The sequence below is a fragment of the Echiichthys vipera genome (assembly GCF_963691815.1).
Source record: "Echiichthys vipera genome assembly, chromosome: 5".
NCBI lineage: Eukaryota > Metazoa > Chordata > Actinopteri > Perciformes > Trachinidae > Echiichthys > Echiichthys vipera.
The window spans coordinates 18482007-18501058 of NC_139830.1; the positions used below are offsets into that span (position 1 = coordinate 18482007).

At 39.2% G+C, this 19052-nt stretch overlaps 1 protein-coding gene across 1 annotated transcript; it reads right to left on the reverse strand.

Annotated features, from left to right (window-relative positions):
* Positions 1 to 5114: 5114 nt before the first annotated feature.
* On the reverse strand, positions 5115 to 16983 carry nmd3 (NMD3 ribosome export adaptor). Its single transcript, XM_083913407.1, has 16 exons — positions 16885 to 16983; positions 16434 to 16520; positions 15693 to 15827; positions 15124 to 15220; positions 13519 to 13599; positions 12838 to 12966; positions 11739 to 11829; positions 10874 to 10952; positions 10110 to 10206; positions 9109 to 9226; positions 7448 to 7593; positions 7020 to 7132; positions 6835 to 6907; positions 6506 to 6612; positions 5777 to 5847; positions 5115 to 5568 (listed from the first exon to the last, which is right to left on the reverse strand). Exons 2-16 carry the CDS (start codon positions 16475 to 16477, stop codon positions 5435 to 5437), a joined length of 1515 nt encoding a protein of 504 aa, XP_083769533.1. The 5' UTR covers positions 16478 to 16520; positions 16885 to 16983; the 3' UTR covers positions 5115 to 5434.
* Between the last annotated feature and the right edge of the window lie 2069 nt (positions 16984 to 19052).

Below are 19052 nucleotides of genomic sequence, written 5' to 3' on the forward strand. Positions count from 1 at the left end.
CTTGCAGGCTGGACGGAAGGGAAACGGAGGTGGATTGTTGTGAGCTTCAAGCCGCAAGAAAGAGACGGCGTGAAGGAAAAACAGCGGTGAAGGTGAGGAAGGACGAGAGTGAAGAAAGTTCTAACTCTAACCCAAAAGGAAAAAAAGTACAAGTTTATGAGCATACAGTGACACAGTGGCAGCACCTCGAGGAAAAATACTCCACTAAAAGTCCTGCATTCAAAATCTTACTTTTATAAATAGATATAAGTACTCATGAGGCAGAAGAATGGGCACCATCTGTATTTCATATCATTGGATTATCATTACAGATTTTGTGAGCAGAATTTGACGTTGATCGAGGCAAAGATACTTTTATTGGGTAGTTTAATCTATTACAATACATTGTATTTTATTAGTGGATTTTAAATATGTAAATGCTTCATTCTCAAAGTAACTAAAGTTGTCAAATAAAGGTGAAATAAATATTCCAACAGTTTAAGTAGAGTAAGAGTTTAAGTACAATGTAGCATTAAATGGTAAGACTCAATGTATGTATTTTCCATCATGTTTATTTATTTCTTATTACAAATCTTATTGGTAAATGAAATGAGGAGCACCCTGAACAAGGAATTTCCTCTCTCTGAAAAAGGATTACATATTTTAATCGTGAATAATAGTCTACTCATATTAAGACTGTGTGGCTGTGTGTTTAGTAATAGTGAGGTAGGACAGGGAATTAGGAGCACACCTAGCCCCTGCAACCCCACAGCAGAGCCCTGAGGGGGCAATCAAGCAGGCCTCACAGGAGCTCGGATTTTATAGGGTTAATTTATGTGGGGGAATAAATGGAACTAAACCCAGGGGGCCCACATGAACAGATAACACTTATATTCTTTGCACGGAACAAATAGGACACCTGGGAATAGTTTATGCTATGAGCAACGTTTCCAAATCCCTGCACAGTGCATGCCAGAACATGCACTTTAACACAGGGATGAAAATCAATGTTAGATCATTTGTTTCCAGAAGTGTTGCAGATGGTAATTAATGCATAAGGTTGCAGTTTTCAAAAATAGCTGATGAAAACAACTATGTGTATTCGTAGCTTTGCATAGCCGCGAGCATTAACAAATCCCGTCACTCTGACATAGAGGGGCGTTGCCAACAGGTGCGCTTCAGGTGCAGGTGTACTTGAAACACACAATACGTCCTTTTTCAACGGCTACAGTCTACAGGGTGCAAAAGAAATCAACCCTGGTCATAAATGGGCTATACTGCAGAACGACTGCTGTACTGAAGTTACAAGCAAAACACATCTAGGTGGCGACGAGCATCACTTTATCTGAATCGGGACGGTACCTTAATGTAACTGACTTGATAAATATTTCATTTAAGTTTGGCCAAAATAAAAACTGCACAAGATCTAAAGCAAAAAGATAACTCCCTGCAGATGGTGTAAATGCAGTATGATCTGCTCATAGAAATGGTGCATGTCATGACTATTCCTCAGTTAATTGAGTTTTTTAATAATATATTAAAGGGGATCTATCAGCTGTTGAGCGCTCACTGTAGCCTGTATTGTGTATAACTGAATATTGAGACTCACCTTATAGGTAGCCGACGTGAGATCCCCTGGATGTCTCTACTGATGGAGATAAACACAGGACGAGCCACAGACAACAGCCCGCTGCTGCTGCTCCGCTGCTTTGTGTAAACGAAAAAAGCTGCCTTACTAGTTTGCTGCTGACCTATATGTAGTAGGTCACACACACACACACACCATGAGAATGACACCACACCCACTACTCGTGCCTGCACTCACCTGGCTCACAGATGAAATGAGGACTGTAACGCATGTAGACAGTGTGTGTTTGTGCGTGTGTGCAGCCAGAAGAAAAAAAAAAAGTCTTCGCATCAGAGGCAGGAGGAGTCGGAATCGGTTGCAGACCGCTGCTTTATGCAACAACTTGAAACTTTCTTCAGTCCGCGTCGCATCCTCCTGCATCTGTGCCACCATGCTGCAGCCCGACGCTGCGCCGCAGTACCTCTGACGTAGGCAGCAGCAGCAGCAGGATGGCAAAACAAACGCGGAGACGGTGCAGGCATCCCCGGTGTATGCACTGTGCAGCGTGGTGATGCTGTTAGTTCATATAAGTTACTGTATGGACATCGATAATGAAATCGCACACCGGAGTCAGGACGTTATAATTCTGACAGCTTAATATTCAGCTGCAGTCTTGGCACCGGTCAGTTGTCTGACTTTGAGTAAATATGGAAAATCAACAACATGTAAAAACCTGGAGGCAGTTTGATGAGCAGAATTCTTTCTGTGTTTATAAGATCACATCAGTGCATGCAGCACTTACCCGACCAATGTTCTCCAATACAATTTGGAGACTAACTAGCGAATAATATCTTACAAGGTATTATTCTGCTCCTTTGTCTTCATACATTCAGCCTGTGACTTTTGGAATTTTAGTGGCAGATTTATGGTTATGTATGGTAATGATGCATGCTAATGTTATATTGAATGCATGAACTCCAGAACAGAGAAATGACTGATGTGTGTGACTGGTCAGGTATGGGGGATTAAACATGATTTAAGTCTCAATAAATAAAACGAATGCATAAATCCATGTATAAAAAATACAGGAATAAGTAAATGCAGAAATTAATACAGGAATGACTAAATAAAGGAATTTTCTTTTATATGTATTCATTCATTTATTCGTTTATTAATGCATGTATTATACTTGTATTTATTGAGACTTGAGTCATGTATAGTCCTCCATATTCAGGTACTGAACCTGTAAACATTATGCACTAACCACAGAGTCAGATGATCAATTCTATCAGCAGCTATGCTGCCCTAAAAAGCCTGTAGTGCACCAACTACGGAAAACAAAATAAGCAAAAAAAAAAGTTGCTTATAAATTTGCTTACTGTTGCAACAAATTAATATATGGCACATTCATGATGATGGATTATCGTTTACTAGTTTGTAATTTAACCATTTTAATCAAAACTCAACTCAATCCTAACCTCCATACTTTCAGGCCCAAAATTGTGCAGAAATTATGATATTAGTGATTTTGCAGTTACTGCACTTAGCCTTTGTAGGGCAGTATGGCTCCATTTGAAAACCACCAAAAGCCCATGCACAGGCAGATACAAAATATATATTCGCAAAAGTATTTCCTTTGCCTCTTTTCTCTTCAAAGTCCCTGCTCGAATAATGTCTTGGGGGGGGGGAGGGGGACGTTTTCGGGATTAAAAGTGAATAACTTGAACCTTCAATAAGGACAATGAAGAGAGTAAAAAAAAAAAGCATAAAGAAAACCCCTCTGAAAAATAAATTCAAGGTGAGAAGTTGTCCCTTTTGTTTGGGGACAATCAGACATACAGTTAGGAAATCTTATCTCCTATCTGCTCAAGGTTTGCTGACCTGCTCAATTCTTGTACTTGACAACACTATGCATTATTGATGTGTAAACACTGGCAGTGCCGCCGTGGCGCACCAGTGGAGCTGAGGATTGGACAGACACATGGCATGGATAAGTGTCTTTACATAAACGGCCATGGCTGACCTGCTCCACTACATGTACTTTGGATATCAGTATTCAAATCGGACAATCTGACCCCTAAATCCTTAAAAGCTTCAATCCATTACTCTCCTTATACTGAGAGAAACTTGGTCTGTAATAGTAGAAACTAGATAAGAGGAGGAAAAGCATTTGGGTCATAAGGCTCAGTTTGTGCACATGCGAAGATAGTGAGAAAACCAGGGCAACAGGAGGGTATCAGAAAAAAAGCAGAACCCCTACTCTGAATTGTTGCCCAAACCCACAGACACAAACACCCAGAGGGGATTCACCTCTTTCACTTTCCCAAGTAGATCTGATTACCATTAACATCCAGCGCAGGTTTGTGAAAAACAGGACCGTGCTGCCACCTCCTCCATGTCACACAGACCAATATACACCCTGTGATACACACATTCCTCTGGTGTCTTAGATTACAGCAGGTATGCACAGCCATGAAATAAACCTGGTGACAAAAAAAAAAAGTCTTCACATTCTCAAACTCTCCAGGGATCATCAAAAAGTTTACTTTTAAAATGTATACAAACTCTGATATTTGGGGTCATTCTGACACCAATGTTACTCAGAGCAGCCTGGATTCTAATTTGTATCTCCAGCTTCAGTCCATATATGAGCACAGACATTACTCTCTCTGGCTGAAAAAAATGGTGTAGCTGGCTGAGTATTTGAATAATGCCCATGGTAGCCAAATGAAGCCATTAACAGACCCAGCCAGACTTAATTGTTTGCAAGTGTGGCTTTTTGAATGCATTGCTACTCTGTTGTTAATAGCCCAGAGCTCCCTCTGGTGGACCTGCATGGTAAAATATTGTACTTGACAATTACAGAAGTCCCTGAGTCCCAATCCCATAATACATACTGATTCTACACCGGTTTTTGAGTATATAGTGTTCAAGTGATGAAAAAAATTATACAAAACGCAGACAGTATGCATTGATTTTTGAGTGTGCTGTTGATGCACCATTATCCTTTGTTTTCATAAGTCGATAATTGTTGCCACCTAGCTTGGGGCTACTTGCTAACTTAACAGCATATGGTTGTTAATCAGTCAGCTAGAAGTGGATGTGTAGCTACGTATTTGCTCTGTATCTAAGTGAGAGAGTGTGCTCTTTATGCCAACTAGTTACACTGCATATTCACTGCATATAATATACTGAAAGATGTGTGTTTATTACAAATATTAAAAGGTGCACGTCAGTATACGTTTGTGTATGTAATGTGGGCTTGATGATGTGTTTTGCCTTTTTCTGGGCAGAACCACTTACACAAACCTATGCCCATGTACCGTACTGTTGCATGAGCTTATTCAACAATCAAAACCAAGATGAGTTGTCAGCATTTGTGTTTTGACGGACACACCTGGGGCAAAGCTAGAGATCAGGATCAGCCAAACTACAATTTATACAGTCCTTTATCACAACCCTCAGTAACACGTATTGTGTAATATCTATGACAATAAGAACTTATCGTATAGAATAAGTATGTAGCATGGATTTGGCTCCCTGCTAGTGTCTTCTAAATACACAAAGTGAAAATTTTTATGAAAAGCGTGCATTAGGACAAATATTTATTTTGATAAAGTGAATTAGAAGCTCCCGTTTCCACATAATTTCAAAATAATACATGACAAAGGGAGAAAAGAGAACATTAGAAACAGATTTGTTACTAAGTGGCACTATTATAACCCACAGTTTATGGGTTGCAACAGTCTGATGAGCTGTAGATTTTTTCTGTATGAAATATACTTCAATCAGTCCTAAATCTGCTGACAGTTCAGCTGTGTGTGTAACTGTATCACTGTATCATTAGCAGACCTGACAGATAGCTGTCAGTGTCAGGGTGGTGACGGGCTATTCTGTCATCATGTCGGCACCCTCCTCTCCTGTTGCATCCGTGAGGCTGAGCTCCTCCAGCATCTCCATCAGGGAGACACGTGGTGCTCCATCATCATCAGTGTCGCTCTCCACCGGGATCTTTGAAGCATCTGAAATTCAAAAAACAACCTGTATTTATTAACTATCCAATACTATAGACTTGCATTAGACCTATTGGCAGCTTTAGCAGTCATTGGCACACATGGAAAGTAAATTAACTATTTCAGCTGCAAGAGTGGAAGCAAACATATCAACAGAAGGGCTGAAGTCTCTGGGGATACTGGTGCAGTGGAAAGTCTGCAGTGTCCGGCTGCTCACCTCGGTAGATGTTAACGTTCTTCCTCAGAGCCTCATCCTCCTCCAGGTCCTCCAAGAAGTCCTGGTATTGTCTGAAGACAGAAATGAAAGTTTAAAAAAAATCCCATGTGGCAAAACATTAGAAAGAAAATATTTAAAGGATACTTGGCATTCTTGGCACATTTTCAAACTGACTAACCAAAATAACGTCATGTCTTTAGTCACTATTTCAGGTTTCAGGTGTTAACCCTTATTTTCTTTGCGGGGGACGTTTGTGCCAAAAACAAACTTTAACCCTTGTTGATGCGCTTGTTAATAACCCCTGTCTTAATGCTCATGGCATAAACTTGGACATGGATTTTACTATTTTCCACCAGTTTGAGACAATTTTTCATATTTGCTCTATGGGGCAAATATATGCCCTAAAAGCCCCCTGATATTATAAAAAAAACACCATTCTGCTCTCACTAGAGCACCAAATATGCATTACTCTGACTGTCTGAAAATAATCCCCCCATTTAGGTCTTTGTAAATAAAATTTGCTGAAAAAAGCTGTTATAGCAAAGCATTTGGCCCTTTTAATATAGATTATTACAAGCCTTATCCTTTAAAGATGACCAGGTAATAATAAGAGATTAAGACCCCCAGACAGCACTTTAAAAAAAGGACAAACTGATTGCAAGGAAATATTCTTTAAACCTTAATTCACGCTCTTCAAGAGAATTCAGAAACTAAGCACTACTCTCCTACCTCTCGTCGTCTGTGTCCATGCCTTCACGGTCTCTCTCCAGCTCCTGCAGTTTCCAGTTCCTGCGCTTTACCCTCTTGCTGCGGTCGTAGCTCTTCTTGATCAGCACCTTAGAGTCCACATTCAAGGTGTACAAACTAAACCCCCACAACAGATTGACTACATACTTTTCTTATGTGATGCTATGCCTCAATGTACTGTTTTTCTAAGGATGTGATCAATGACAGTCAGTATTTAATATCACCACTAGAGGTCAATGTTGTTCAAGTCGACAAAAGTTACTTAAAGGAATCATGGAAGCTGATGTTGACTCAAAGGAGAGGAGTCTTACCACATCGGGAACGCGTTGAGGGTTCATCTTATTCAAGTACTCATCGTTGATGTTGGAATTGGCAAAGTCAAATCTGTAGTGAGAGAAGTAAATGTGTCATGAAGTGTAAATCTCACAGCCTGCGTTCAGTCTTTACTGATCGACCTGAGCAACATCTGAACTCCTCGTCTATACCGGATACTCACCCCATCACCAGGTCGCCAATGTTGAGTAGGTGGCCCAGGAATGTGCGGCAGTGATACTGCTGACTGGTGTCCATTTCGGATGTCTTCTGGACCCACACCTCAGCCAGGGTGTGCTGTAACACACGCACAAATGCACACACAGGGAGATATAAATGTTGTATCTTGTTCTTTTCCTCATGTTTGTTCAGACAGTTGCATCGATACTCATGCACCATTCAGAAAGAGAGAGCGAACAGTCTCCCTACAAACTTCTTCGCCTGTACCATCCAAACAAACACTTGTGTGTGTTCCTTTCATTTTGGCTTGAATCCTGCATACAGACTCAGAGCTAATGTAATGCTTCACTATTGATTTTGCTTCAGAGAGAAAAGCAATGTTCCCCCTTAATGCAATCTATTCTGCAACAACACACACAAACCCACCCTCACCTTATTGGACCTCATGCCGGCTCCAGCACCTAGCTTCTGGTTTCTGATGATGTCAGTATCCATAACGATAAACTCCTCCAGTTGACGTGGGTGACAGAGACTGCTGAAGGGGTTGCGCCAGAATGTGTTCCCATCCACCTCGGCAACTAGTGAGTTAGAGATCAATAAATGACAGGTCTACTCTGATAATTAACAAGTCATTAGAGCAGGCAGTCAAAAACATAAGCACTAATCATAAAGCACCTTTTCATATTTACTTGGACTGTTACAAAATGAGATAAATCACATGCATTTCATCAACCAGTATTTCACAAACAGCTTTTTAAGAAACCAGTCACTTTTGACACATTTCATTGTTTTTGAAACTCTCTAAACTATCTAAAAGTCACATACAGTAGCTACTAAAATGCTATGAATTTGATGCATCGATCAATATGTTTTCAGTATATATTTGAAATAAACCAGACAGAGCGATGTGTTTCGTCTTCTTCTATATTAAAAGTAAACTGAAGCAGACAAACAACACAAATATTTTTAATACTTAAGTGAATTGCCTACTGTGGCCCAAATCTGCCGAACAGAGCTTTGCCTGGAGGCTGTTTCAGCTATTCAGGCTGCTCAAAAACTTTCTGCAACAAAAATAGCCTCTCTTTGAAGAGTAATTAAAAACGTGTGCGACGCTAACAAAATGTCAGAATTCTGCAACGGAGCATCTCAGCCTCCCACGAGATGAGTGATTACAGCAGATACAGAGGAAACACATCGGTGCTCGTTGTCAGCATTCTTGTGCTGATTAGACAATTGATCCAAATAAGCTGACTTGGCTATGACAGCATGTATAAGACTTTTTGTGAGTGTGTCTTGTGGCATGCCGTGACTGGGAGCAGAAGGAAGCTGTTGAGTGAGACGGCTGAGACAAACATGTGTTCTGCAGACTGGGGTCAGTTTAGAGCAGCAGAGAAGGGTTTCACTCAAGCAACGGCTCGCTTATATCACCATGGTAACATACAGGAAATTATGTTTCTTGTTGAACACTCAAAGACACAAATATATAAATATGCACAACTTGTAAATCCTTAAATACAACAAGACGGTAAGAAAGGGTAGAAGTGAAACAATTTAGTCAACCAACAAAATCATAATCATTTGACTTCTAAAGTTATTTATCAAGATGAAATGCCAATACAAGTCTTAAATTATCTAAAAAAGTATGACATTTGAAGACATAGTTCTGACAAAACGATTGATTGAATAATTCAAAAATAATTTCCACATTAATCGATAATGTTAGTTAGCATGAATGAATTGAACTTGAGCAAATGGCAAAAAAATTATGAAAAACTCACTTTGCTTGTCTTGTCTTCAAATACTTGTTGATTTAAAAAAACTAAACGAAACTGAACCAGAGACTGTTTTGGACATTTCAAAATATATTTTGACAAATGCCTTAAATGATAAATCAATGTTGTCAAAATACTATGTTTATTGACTAATTGTTTCAGCACTACAGTTAAGAAAGTATTCTCTCCCCAGTGTACTGTACTGCAATTAACATTGGGCTAATATTTTATTAGTGAGAATAGAAAGCTTTGGAAAGATGTAACGCAGGTCTTTCATGATGCCTTTACATAGAGCTCACAATACTGAGTAGAAATACTCACTCTGCAGGGTGTTGGGATCGATGAGGTGGATGGTGCTGGTGACCCGGGCGCACACACACACTTGACCCATGTTCCCCAGGCTCTGCGCCAGCCTTGGTGAAAGGCACACCACGTTGTCCTGGCAACCACACAAATCCAGACATAACAGGGTCAAACTGAGGCCTGAAGGTCCCAGAGTGGCGAGTCAAGAAATACAACAGCTCTGGTGTGTCAGCTCCAACAGTGGATCATTTGTGTGAAACAAAATCAAACTTAAATGAAAAACAAATGCAGCACATGAGAGTTCCTCTTTTAGACTTACCGACCAGGTGGATTATACTAAGTGGGGGAATTACAACTCCTTTGTTAAAGGGGTATGAGACCTTTGCATGTTTAATAGGATATCGGCTCAAACTTCTAACTACTATCTATCTATCATGTGACACTCAATAATCCATCAATTTGCCCTTTTTGTACTGTAATGTGTCCTTTCCCTCAGCTCTTAAGCCCAGTTCAGACCAAAGATTCGCGGCAAGTTGAAACTTGCATCTTCTTGCAATGTGCAGGTCTGCAACATTCTGAAACCTTCAAGTTTACAACAGTGAGACAAGGTGAGACGATGTATCATCCCCATAGCAACACCTCTCTGTGCTTCTGTACTAACTTCTGACTTTTCAGGCTTTTTTCATAGCTGATATAATTTGTAGCATTATAAAATATAAATGACAATGGAGGTTTGTCAGTGACTTGACCAGCGGACTTTGCTAAGACTTAATTGGCTGTTGAAACATGACGTGTCTAACGTTCTAAAACCAGCTGCTGGCAATTGAATCCCAGGTGACAACATTAGCCGGTTGCAACATTCACATGCAACATCCTAAAACAATTTTGGCGCGTTGCGAATCATTGGTCTGGACTGGGCTGTACATAGCCATGATTCATTTGATGCGTTGAATTGTCCTGTTTGAAAAGAGAAACAATAAAAACTACTGAATTACTAAAAAACAACAACAAAAAATCACCTTGCAGACAGGTACAATCTCCATAGAGAAGGTGCTCTTATAGTTGAATGTGTTTGAGTGGATGTCGTGAGAAATGAGACGCTGGGATGTCTTTGACCTTTAAAATAGAAAAGAAAGTATTATTATTCATCATCATTATTATTATTATTATCATCATCATAATTATGATTATGACCTCATCACCATCAGATGTCATTCAGAGACACAGCAAAGTCTTACTGTTGAAGGTCATGTCAACGGAGCTGAGAAATTCATTGACATTTTCCTGGCCAACACATCACATTCTACAGACTGAAAAAAAAATATCTGTTTGGCAGAAAATGCTCCGCAAAAGTCATACCATAATGTTTTTCAATAAAAATGAGATTAATAATGTAAAAAATATCATTCCCTTAAATATGGATCAAATCGCAATTGTACATGTTCATCCAGAAAAACAACACTGTCAGCTTTTTACTGTGTGACACGAGCACACAGAATTTACACCAAAACGTTATTTTTGCCTATTTGTTTGCTGTTTATTTTGAGGACATTCATTCACTTCAGAGATTGTTACACATCGCCTACTAGCAAATTTCTGTTCCTCTGTGACACATTTGCTCATAACTGTTCATATTATTGGATAAAGACTGGAAGTCAGTAGGCAGTCAAAATCAGTTTGAATCTTCTATGTGGTTAGCATTTAAACAAAAGGGTAATTATGTTCTAATACTGAGCCTCATGAGGACAATGTTTTCATAGACACAGACTGAGGTGTTGCTCACCTGCAGGGCACGGTGCACTGGAGGAAGTCAACCATCTTCTGAGCGTGCTGCTTGGAGCCATAGTAGAAATCAATCCCCTCTGAGAGAGAAAAAAAAAGGAAAATACCATCAAACACCTCCGACAAATAAATTAATCACAGGCACGCTTTATGTCATCAACACTGGAGAACACATATGCTTGGAAACCACACACGCACGTGCGCGCACAGATGAAGATGGGAAAAAATGTGGCAGCCATGTGTTATAAGCTTCATAAAGCTTTTTAAGTCCTGCCGAGATAAGTAGATGATTTAAATTACACCATCAGCCAAATCTCCACTTCGCAGTATGGTCCGAGAGCACAGAGAGCTGCTGCTGAGCTGTCACTCATTGCACAGCATGTGAGTGTGAGTGTGAGTGTGAGTGTGAGTGTGTGTGTGTGTGTGTGTGTGTGTGTGTGAGTGTGTGTGTGTGTGTGTGAGATGTAGCAGCTAGCATCTCTAAATAGGGTATGAATCAAGCTTGCATAGCAGGAATCTGGTATGGCATGCCTGCTCTGATTACAGCACACTGATTAGATGCACGACGCACGCCCTGCTCTGAGGCCCACACGGGCACAGCTGTACGGACTGATTGGTGCCAGGGATATGCATGCATGGCTTGCTGTCTGGTACGAGGTAATTAACACTCGACACATCATTATGTTCTGCTCAGTTCTAATCCACATTAGTTACGCTGGTGACGAATCAGACAAGTTTCCCACTTTTCAGTGTGTAATCCGATTAGTAGCCCTGAGGAATAGATCAGGCCCCTCTCTTTAGAAATATGTATTCTATCATACTAAAAAAATAGATACAAAAATCTATAAAACATGTCATATATCTACCATGGATTTCTTTGATGTTGAGGGCATTCTGGTGGAGTTTGTGCTTGAGGATCAGCTGCTCCAGATAGTAGAATGTCTTTTTATGAAGGGTCTGCAAAAAGAAATACATTTTTATCATTTTATATTTTATCATCATCATCATCATTTATACAGATCCTTACAGCTCCACTTATTTAAACATTCATTGTTATGAAACTAACCAGAACCTTCAGGACCGGAGGATGTATTGATATTTTACTTCCACTAAAAAGTGTAGTTGGGAAGAGGCGTGCCTCTGCTGAGAAATGTTGCTAATTCCTAACTTCCTGTATGGTTGCTTCACAGTAAATGCCTTTCAGTGAAGAGAAGTGACTGGCTTTTGTGAAGTAGCTGCAGAAGGCGCCAAGTTCACTGAGGGTATCCTATCTTAGGTAAGTGGTAACAGAGGCTGAAGGTTTTAATCTAAAATTGTACTGAATTTGCCAGGCCTGGGTTATCATCTCATAAATCTTTGTGGCACTGTGGCCAAGCTTGCTTAACCTCCACACATCAGTGATAAAGGAAAAAGTGCAACCCTAGGATTAACTGTTCTTTATCCTGTCATATACCTAGAGCTAAGTTTGTTTTACATAAAACCCCACAAACACCGCTTCAGCTTTTTGCATGCAATTGCTAAATTAACACATAATAACAAGATTGTGACATGAAAGCGTAAACCGGGAACACTTAAAATGGAGAAATGACAGGAACCAAAATAAACATTTTAATGAGAGTGAAATACAGGGTCACAATTAAGGGGTGTAGAAGCAAACATGCAATTGAGCAGCCTTTGTAGCCTTTTGGTATCAATTTACATCCCTGCACTGAGCAGTGTTTCAAGCCCCTTTGCTACGTGGACTACCAGAATCACAGAATATACCATTTGACATAATAAAACTGCTTTAAATGTTTCCACTAATCAAAAAATGATTCCTTAAACTAAGCATATAGCATGCGCAGTGTATTGAAAAATATTTCTCCAAGGATTAAAATGTGACTAGAGTTCAGGTACCATAGAATTGCCAAAATGAGGAAACAAATATCTATTTATAGGATAGGTCATTAAATCAAAGACTCCAACCTTCTGCCTAACTTGAACCACAGCCTTCCAGAAGTCCTTGGCTTCCACGCGGTGGCAGTCGTCGCACATCTGGTACTGGATGACAAACTCAACCACAAACACCTGCTGTAGGATAGCACCGTTCATCACCTGAAGAGGCAAAGGCAGCAACAAGTTACACCGTTTGCTCTAACTGAAAACCGTGGCAAAAACTCTGTAGGTCATTCCACTTCTGGGAAAAAACTAACATGCTTCCATGTTGCCATTTAGATACATCTGACCCGAGGGATCTGGACACACTATTATACAGAGCCTCCAACAGCACAAACAAAAGAATTGGCCCTGATTAAGCACAGGGCTCAGGTTCTCACTAAAGGTCAACGAGATGAGATGACAGCCACTAGCAGAACCTCACTTCTCTTAAATACACATAACTCTTTCAAGAACAGACGACTCCTGTATAAGAGTTTATCTCAATGACACTTATACTAATTACATGTGTTACACCTTCACAATATATTTTTGACATATATTAACCAATATGTTTTTAACTTCAAACAAACTGTGCTTGCTGCCAATTACTACCTTGAAAAATAACCCAGATAACCTTTAGATGAAAACGTGGCCTATCTCAGGTCAGTTTTAATCCGTTAGTTTGAATGTCACCCTCCCACACTTATCAATTCCACTCTGTTTTCTTACCTCTTTCTGGATGGTCACTTTCATCTTAATCCTTTTGGAGTGTGGTTCTGTCCACAGGAAGCCAGCATCAATGAGACGCACCTGTGAGGAGAGAAGTGAAGCAGGAGCCCTGCTGGTGTTTTCACAAGAACTGTGGTGGACATGGTGCATAACATTATGATAAGTTGAATACACATTATGATAATGCAATCCTGCAAGGACTACTATAATAGTTGGGGCAGCAGTAGCTCGGTCCATAGGTGACTTGGCTGGGAACTGGAGGGTTGCTGGTTCAAGTCCCTGTGTGGACCATGTATGGAGCGTGGACTGGTGGCTGGAGAGGTGTCAGTTAATCTCCTGGGCACTGCCGGGGTGCTGTTGAGCAAGGCACTGAACCCCCAACTGCTCGGGGCGCTGGTCACTGGCAGCCCCCTCGCTCTAACATCTCTCCTTAATTGCATGTATAGGTCCTGTCTGTGCATGTGTGTATTTCGGGCCTGTGTGTGTAACATGATTAATAATAAGAGTGAAAAAATTCCATTTCCCCGTTGCGGGATAAATAAAGTAATTCTTCTTCTCCCCCCCCCCCACTGCTCTTCAATCCATCCCCCCACCTCTATTGTTGTACCTGTTTCTGGCTATTTGTCTGTATCACCATTACCCAATGCCCCCTTCGCCTTGCTTCCCTGTCATCCTTGTCATCCTTGTCTTCTGTTGTTTATCGCCTATATATTACCTGTCCTACTTTGTAAGCGACTTTGGGTCTCTGAAAAGCGCTATATAAAATAAATGAAATGAATAAAAAAAAAAGAATAGTGAATATTTATTTTTATTTAAACTGTGGTTAAGGTGTTAATTCAATTTAATGGTTATGTTTGAGGCCAGCATTTTGTACTAGGCACCATTGTATTATATAATGTCCAAACTAATAGGTCACTGAAATTAGTTGCCTCTGCACACCCCCATAAAAAAATGTAACATTAAGCTGCTGGTGTTAGCACCACCGACAACAACAGTGGCTACGTCTGATTTTTCAGAGCAGGACAGCTCCTCTCTTGGGCACAAGTTTCTCGGATGCATTTCCGCTCTCTCTTTCTTTTCTTGAACGCTCCTAGCTGTTATCAGACTGTAGCGCTACTTGGCTAGCTAGCATCCGTTACCCAGCATGAAAGACTGCATTGTAAATTTGTAAACATACAATTATTAGTGTTACAAATAGTTTGTGTCACAAATTAGCCATTGTGTTTTACTTACTGTTAAAGAGAGTTAGTTGTGGGATATTAATTATTGTGTTGTAAAGGTATAACCACAAATATAATGGGTATGCAGTTCTTAAAGAGCCCCTCATAATACTCTCATTAAATTAAATATTATTCATAAGGCCAAATAATAATTTAAGTTATCTAAAGCCACTTTACATATAGAATAGGTATAAAAACGTCCCTTTAACAGGCAGGTACGTAGAACCGACCTGGCTTATGGTGGGCAGCCACCTGCCTTGACTAGTTAGAGGGAAAGAGAGACTGTAGCACTCTTGGTGGCTATGCAATGTGGCAGTATGTGAAAAATTCATACTGTAAAATTAGTAATAGTATACTGCCCAGCAAAAGTAAGAATTATACTTACTTTGGTCATAGAGCTCTTAATTTTTTTCAGGCAAAGGGCCAGCAGTTCCCTGGACTCTAGGGCACACTGCACCCAACTGGCCGGAGGCTGCAAGTACCTGCATGAAAGAAGATGTTCATTGAAGCCTCAATTTTCCCAACAAAATTATATTATATATAATATTTTTGCACCTGTAAATGTTTTCTAGTGAAACAGTAGGACTTATTCACCAACATCTGATAACAATTTCTTCTTAAAGGGGTAGTTCAGCATTTATGAAGTGTGACAGTGTAGTTGGCGGTAAAAACAAAAACACATCTACTTTGGGTAGTGTTTATTTCATTTAAAATATATTACATAAATATTACAAATGCCAAAAATAATATTGTAATTTAAATCCTATATTATACAACTCTTTAATTGAAAATAATGGAATAACCAATTGTTAAACATGTCAGCACTCAAATGTGCTCTTCAATTGTTGTGTTAGTGTATTCTTAAGAATGATTGGTGAATTAGGCCCAATGCTATTATCTGTGTATCAAAATGTAAAAAAAGAAAAGAAAGAAGAGATGAGACATGAAACAAACCTTTCACATTGCTTGCAGAAGTTCACTGTAACTTGCTTGGGGATTCCCTCCGAGATGTCCACCTCAGTACGCAGGCAGGCTACACACATGTTGGCTGGGTTGGGAGGAATGGGGACGCCACAGGTACAGCACAGGCTGGGGAGGAGAAAGACATTATTGGTAAAACTCAGTGAAATAAATAATTTATGTTTCATTTTATACCCTCGGGTCGAATAAAAAATATGTTTTGTGAGTTTTAGACTATTCAGTAAAGGAGACATTACATTATTGCTGATCATTTCCCAAAGCATACGGCACTTTATTTGATTGTGTTTCCTTCCCTCTTTCTAGCAGTCACTGATTTCAGATCACTTTAACATGCTGTAAAGAAAAACTTTTACATGAGATCATGAATCATCACAATGAACAATTAGATGTCTATGGCTTTGTCAAAAGGCCATTGTTGCTGATATTACAGAAAACTTCTATTAGTTGCTGAGTTACAGAGCAAATGTAAAGCTCTGACATTTCACATGTTAAAAATAGCTTTGTCTCAAGTTAGTAATGTTGTGTTTTAAGTCTTTTTACTTTTATATCAGTGGTATTTATTTTTTGCTTGCTCATTTCACTGTTTGCGTCTTATTTAAACAATTTTTATCATGTGACGAACTGTGACTTTGCATGTAAAAAGTGAATAACTATTATTCTGATCATCATTAGGATTAGAAACATAAAAACAATACTAGATATTTGTTTACTTACATATTCCCCTGGCTGCTTGTGGCAGGAGCTTGCATGTACTCCATTGTTGTCAACGTGTCAGTGTAATTCAGAGGATGTTTGTGATCTCTGGGGACAGAAACATGATAGATTTAACTGCCACAGTTTGGACAGTAGCAACAGTGCTAATGTTACATGTTAGCCAGCACTGTGTAACAACAAGCCTACTAACGGTTTTTTTTTCTAACAGCAGGTCAATGTTACAATACTAAGGCTGATAAAGCTCATATTCAGAAATAATTTAACAGCTACGAAGACTCATGTTATTAAAAAAGATACAGTGCAAGCTCTGTAGTTAATGCTAGCCGATGCTCTGTATGTAGTATCACACAGTTAGCATTAGAGGCTAAATTAGTTTGACTTATGATTCTAAAAGATATCCGTAAAGAAACTATCACACAATATCAACCAAACGAGTGATGACAAAACTCACAAAAGTTATTTAAATGGTAAATCCTCAACACGTGAAGTAAAGCCCTCCACGTTTTCCCCACCGAGGACCGAGGGAGGCTGGGTGACGACTGTAATGACGTCACGCAGGACTCAAGGACCCCGGGGCTGGCTTTGTGTGCCTGAATAAATGTCTTTCAAAAAAATCCTTCTTCAAATTTCCTTCATTTTTAAAAGCTAATAAAAGGCAAAATACCATGAAGTGACTACATGAACGAATCCACAGTAACAAGTTACCATATGAATACAACTGTTGAGAATCAGAAACCAGAATAAAAGGTAAAAACTTTGACACAAGGCTTTAACAAAGTCAAGGAAAGAGCTTACAGCTTACAGAACACTAAAGGAGTTCACTAAACAGAAAAAAGGAGGTTAAAATATAACATAGATAAATATAGAAAGTAAAACAATAAACTCTTAGTTAAATATATAAAGTAGAGAAATTAATACAAGTAACATCAAATTCACGGTTTATTAAATCAGATAAATTAAGTGTAAAGAAATGCCTTAAGGATAAATAGAGATATATAGAGATCAAATATATATGACTGGATATGGCATTGTGTGTATACAGTGGATACATGACATTAAATAAGCAGTAAGATTAAATCAGAATCAGAAATACTTTAATAATCCTAGGGGGGAATTGTTTATTTATTGCACTTAAGTGGTGGATTAAGTTATTGCACAAAAAAGAAAAAAAAGTGTCCAAGTATGTAAGAGTAGATTGTAAGAGTAGATTACAAAAGAAAAGAAAAAAGTGTCACTTTATTCTTTCCCATTTAGATCTAACATTAATGTTGCAATATATGATGCAAAATGTATTAGGCTACGTACTGTAGCCTACACGACTATCTAAGAATATAGTTTATAGTCCAGGCTATGCCAGCGCAAAGTGAATCAATAACTTGTAGGATTCTATTGATGCATGTAGCTCAGTTTTAATTAAACACACGGCCCTGACCCATTCAAGAAGAGCCTAGCTTTTATTTGACTGAAGAATTTGATTCAGGAAATAGTCTTTACAAAAGAAAAGAAAGAGTCAAGACAGTTACCACTTACAGCGTTTGATCTTTATGACTCCTCACATTCATAAACAAAACCTGAAATGCATATGACCCCTCTGACCATGGCCAGATTAACAGATTGAGGTGCCTGACAAAAATTAGCGGGCCCCTCTTTACCCTGCCAGTCCTACCACTCTCTATGCAACATACACAGTAGCCTATCCAATTATAGTATATTACATGAAACAGGATTGATGTGTGGTGGTTTTTATTGTGTATGAACCTTGTAAGCACAAAACCATCTGACACAATAAGGATTTTTTTAAACACAGCTTTTGACGCAAGGGCCCTTCAAAAAACTGGGTTTCAAGATCGCACCAGCTCAAGGCCCTTAATGTCAGATGATATTGGGGTTTAATTACAGATTATATAAAATAAGTTAATAATGGAAAACTGCCACCATAGGAGCCCAGTATGTCTTGGCTCCCAGGGCAGTTGCACAGTTGGTAATCCAGTGCTCAATTTGGGGATTTTTATCTGATTATGTCAATAATTAAAATTAAATTGGAGAAATTCGGCTCCCGGTTGCAAAATGAATCAATATAGTTTTTGTGTGCACCTGTGGTATGGCAGCCCATTGATGCCTTCATGTGCTGTCGGAAATACCTAAATTCAAAACGAGCGCAGACTAACGAGCGTCAAATGCACAATGACAGCAAAAGTTGGGAATAATTACAGCCCCGATTCAATGTGTGTCTAATAATGGAAAATATGCATCGATGGTAAAATGCATGACAATAGCATGACTATTTCCTTACCGAGTCAGGTGAAATTGGCTGCAGGCACAGAATCAATAAAAGTTTAGTTTTTTTTGCCCTTTTAGAACTACCTGGGTTGAATTGAGTTTGTGGATTTAGTTCATTTGGACCAGTACAAGAGCTATAGTGCAGTGTTTTTGTAATGATTAAATTAAACCATGACACACTGAGACTATTTCTCCACTCCTCCAGCATCAGCATTTTCTATTGAGCCAGTGGTGTTGGGGGGTAGGGTTTCATTCAACAAATGTATTCTATATCATTTATATTTTTGTTTACATTTGGTTATTGTTATTATTGTTTTGCATGTTCCAATGCATTTCTTA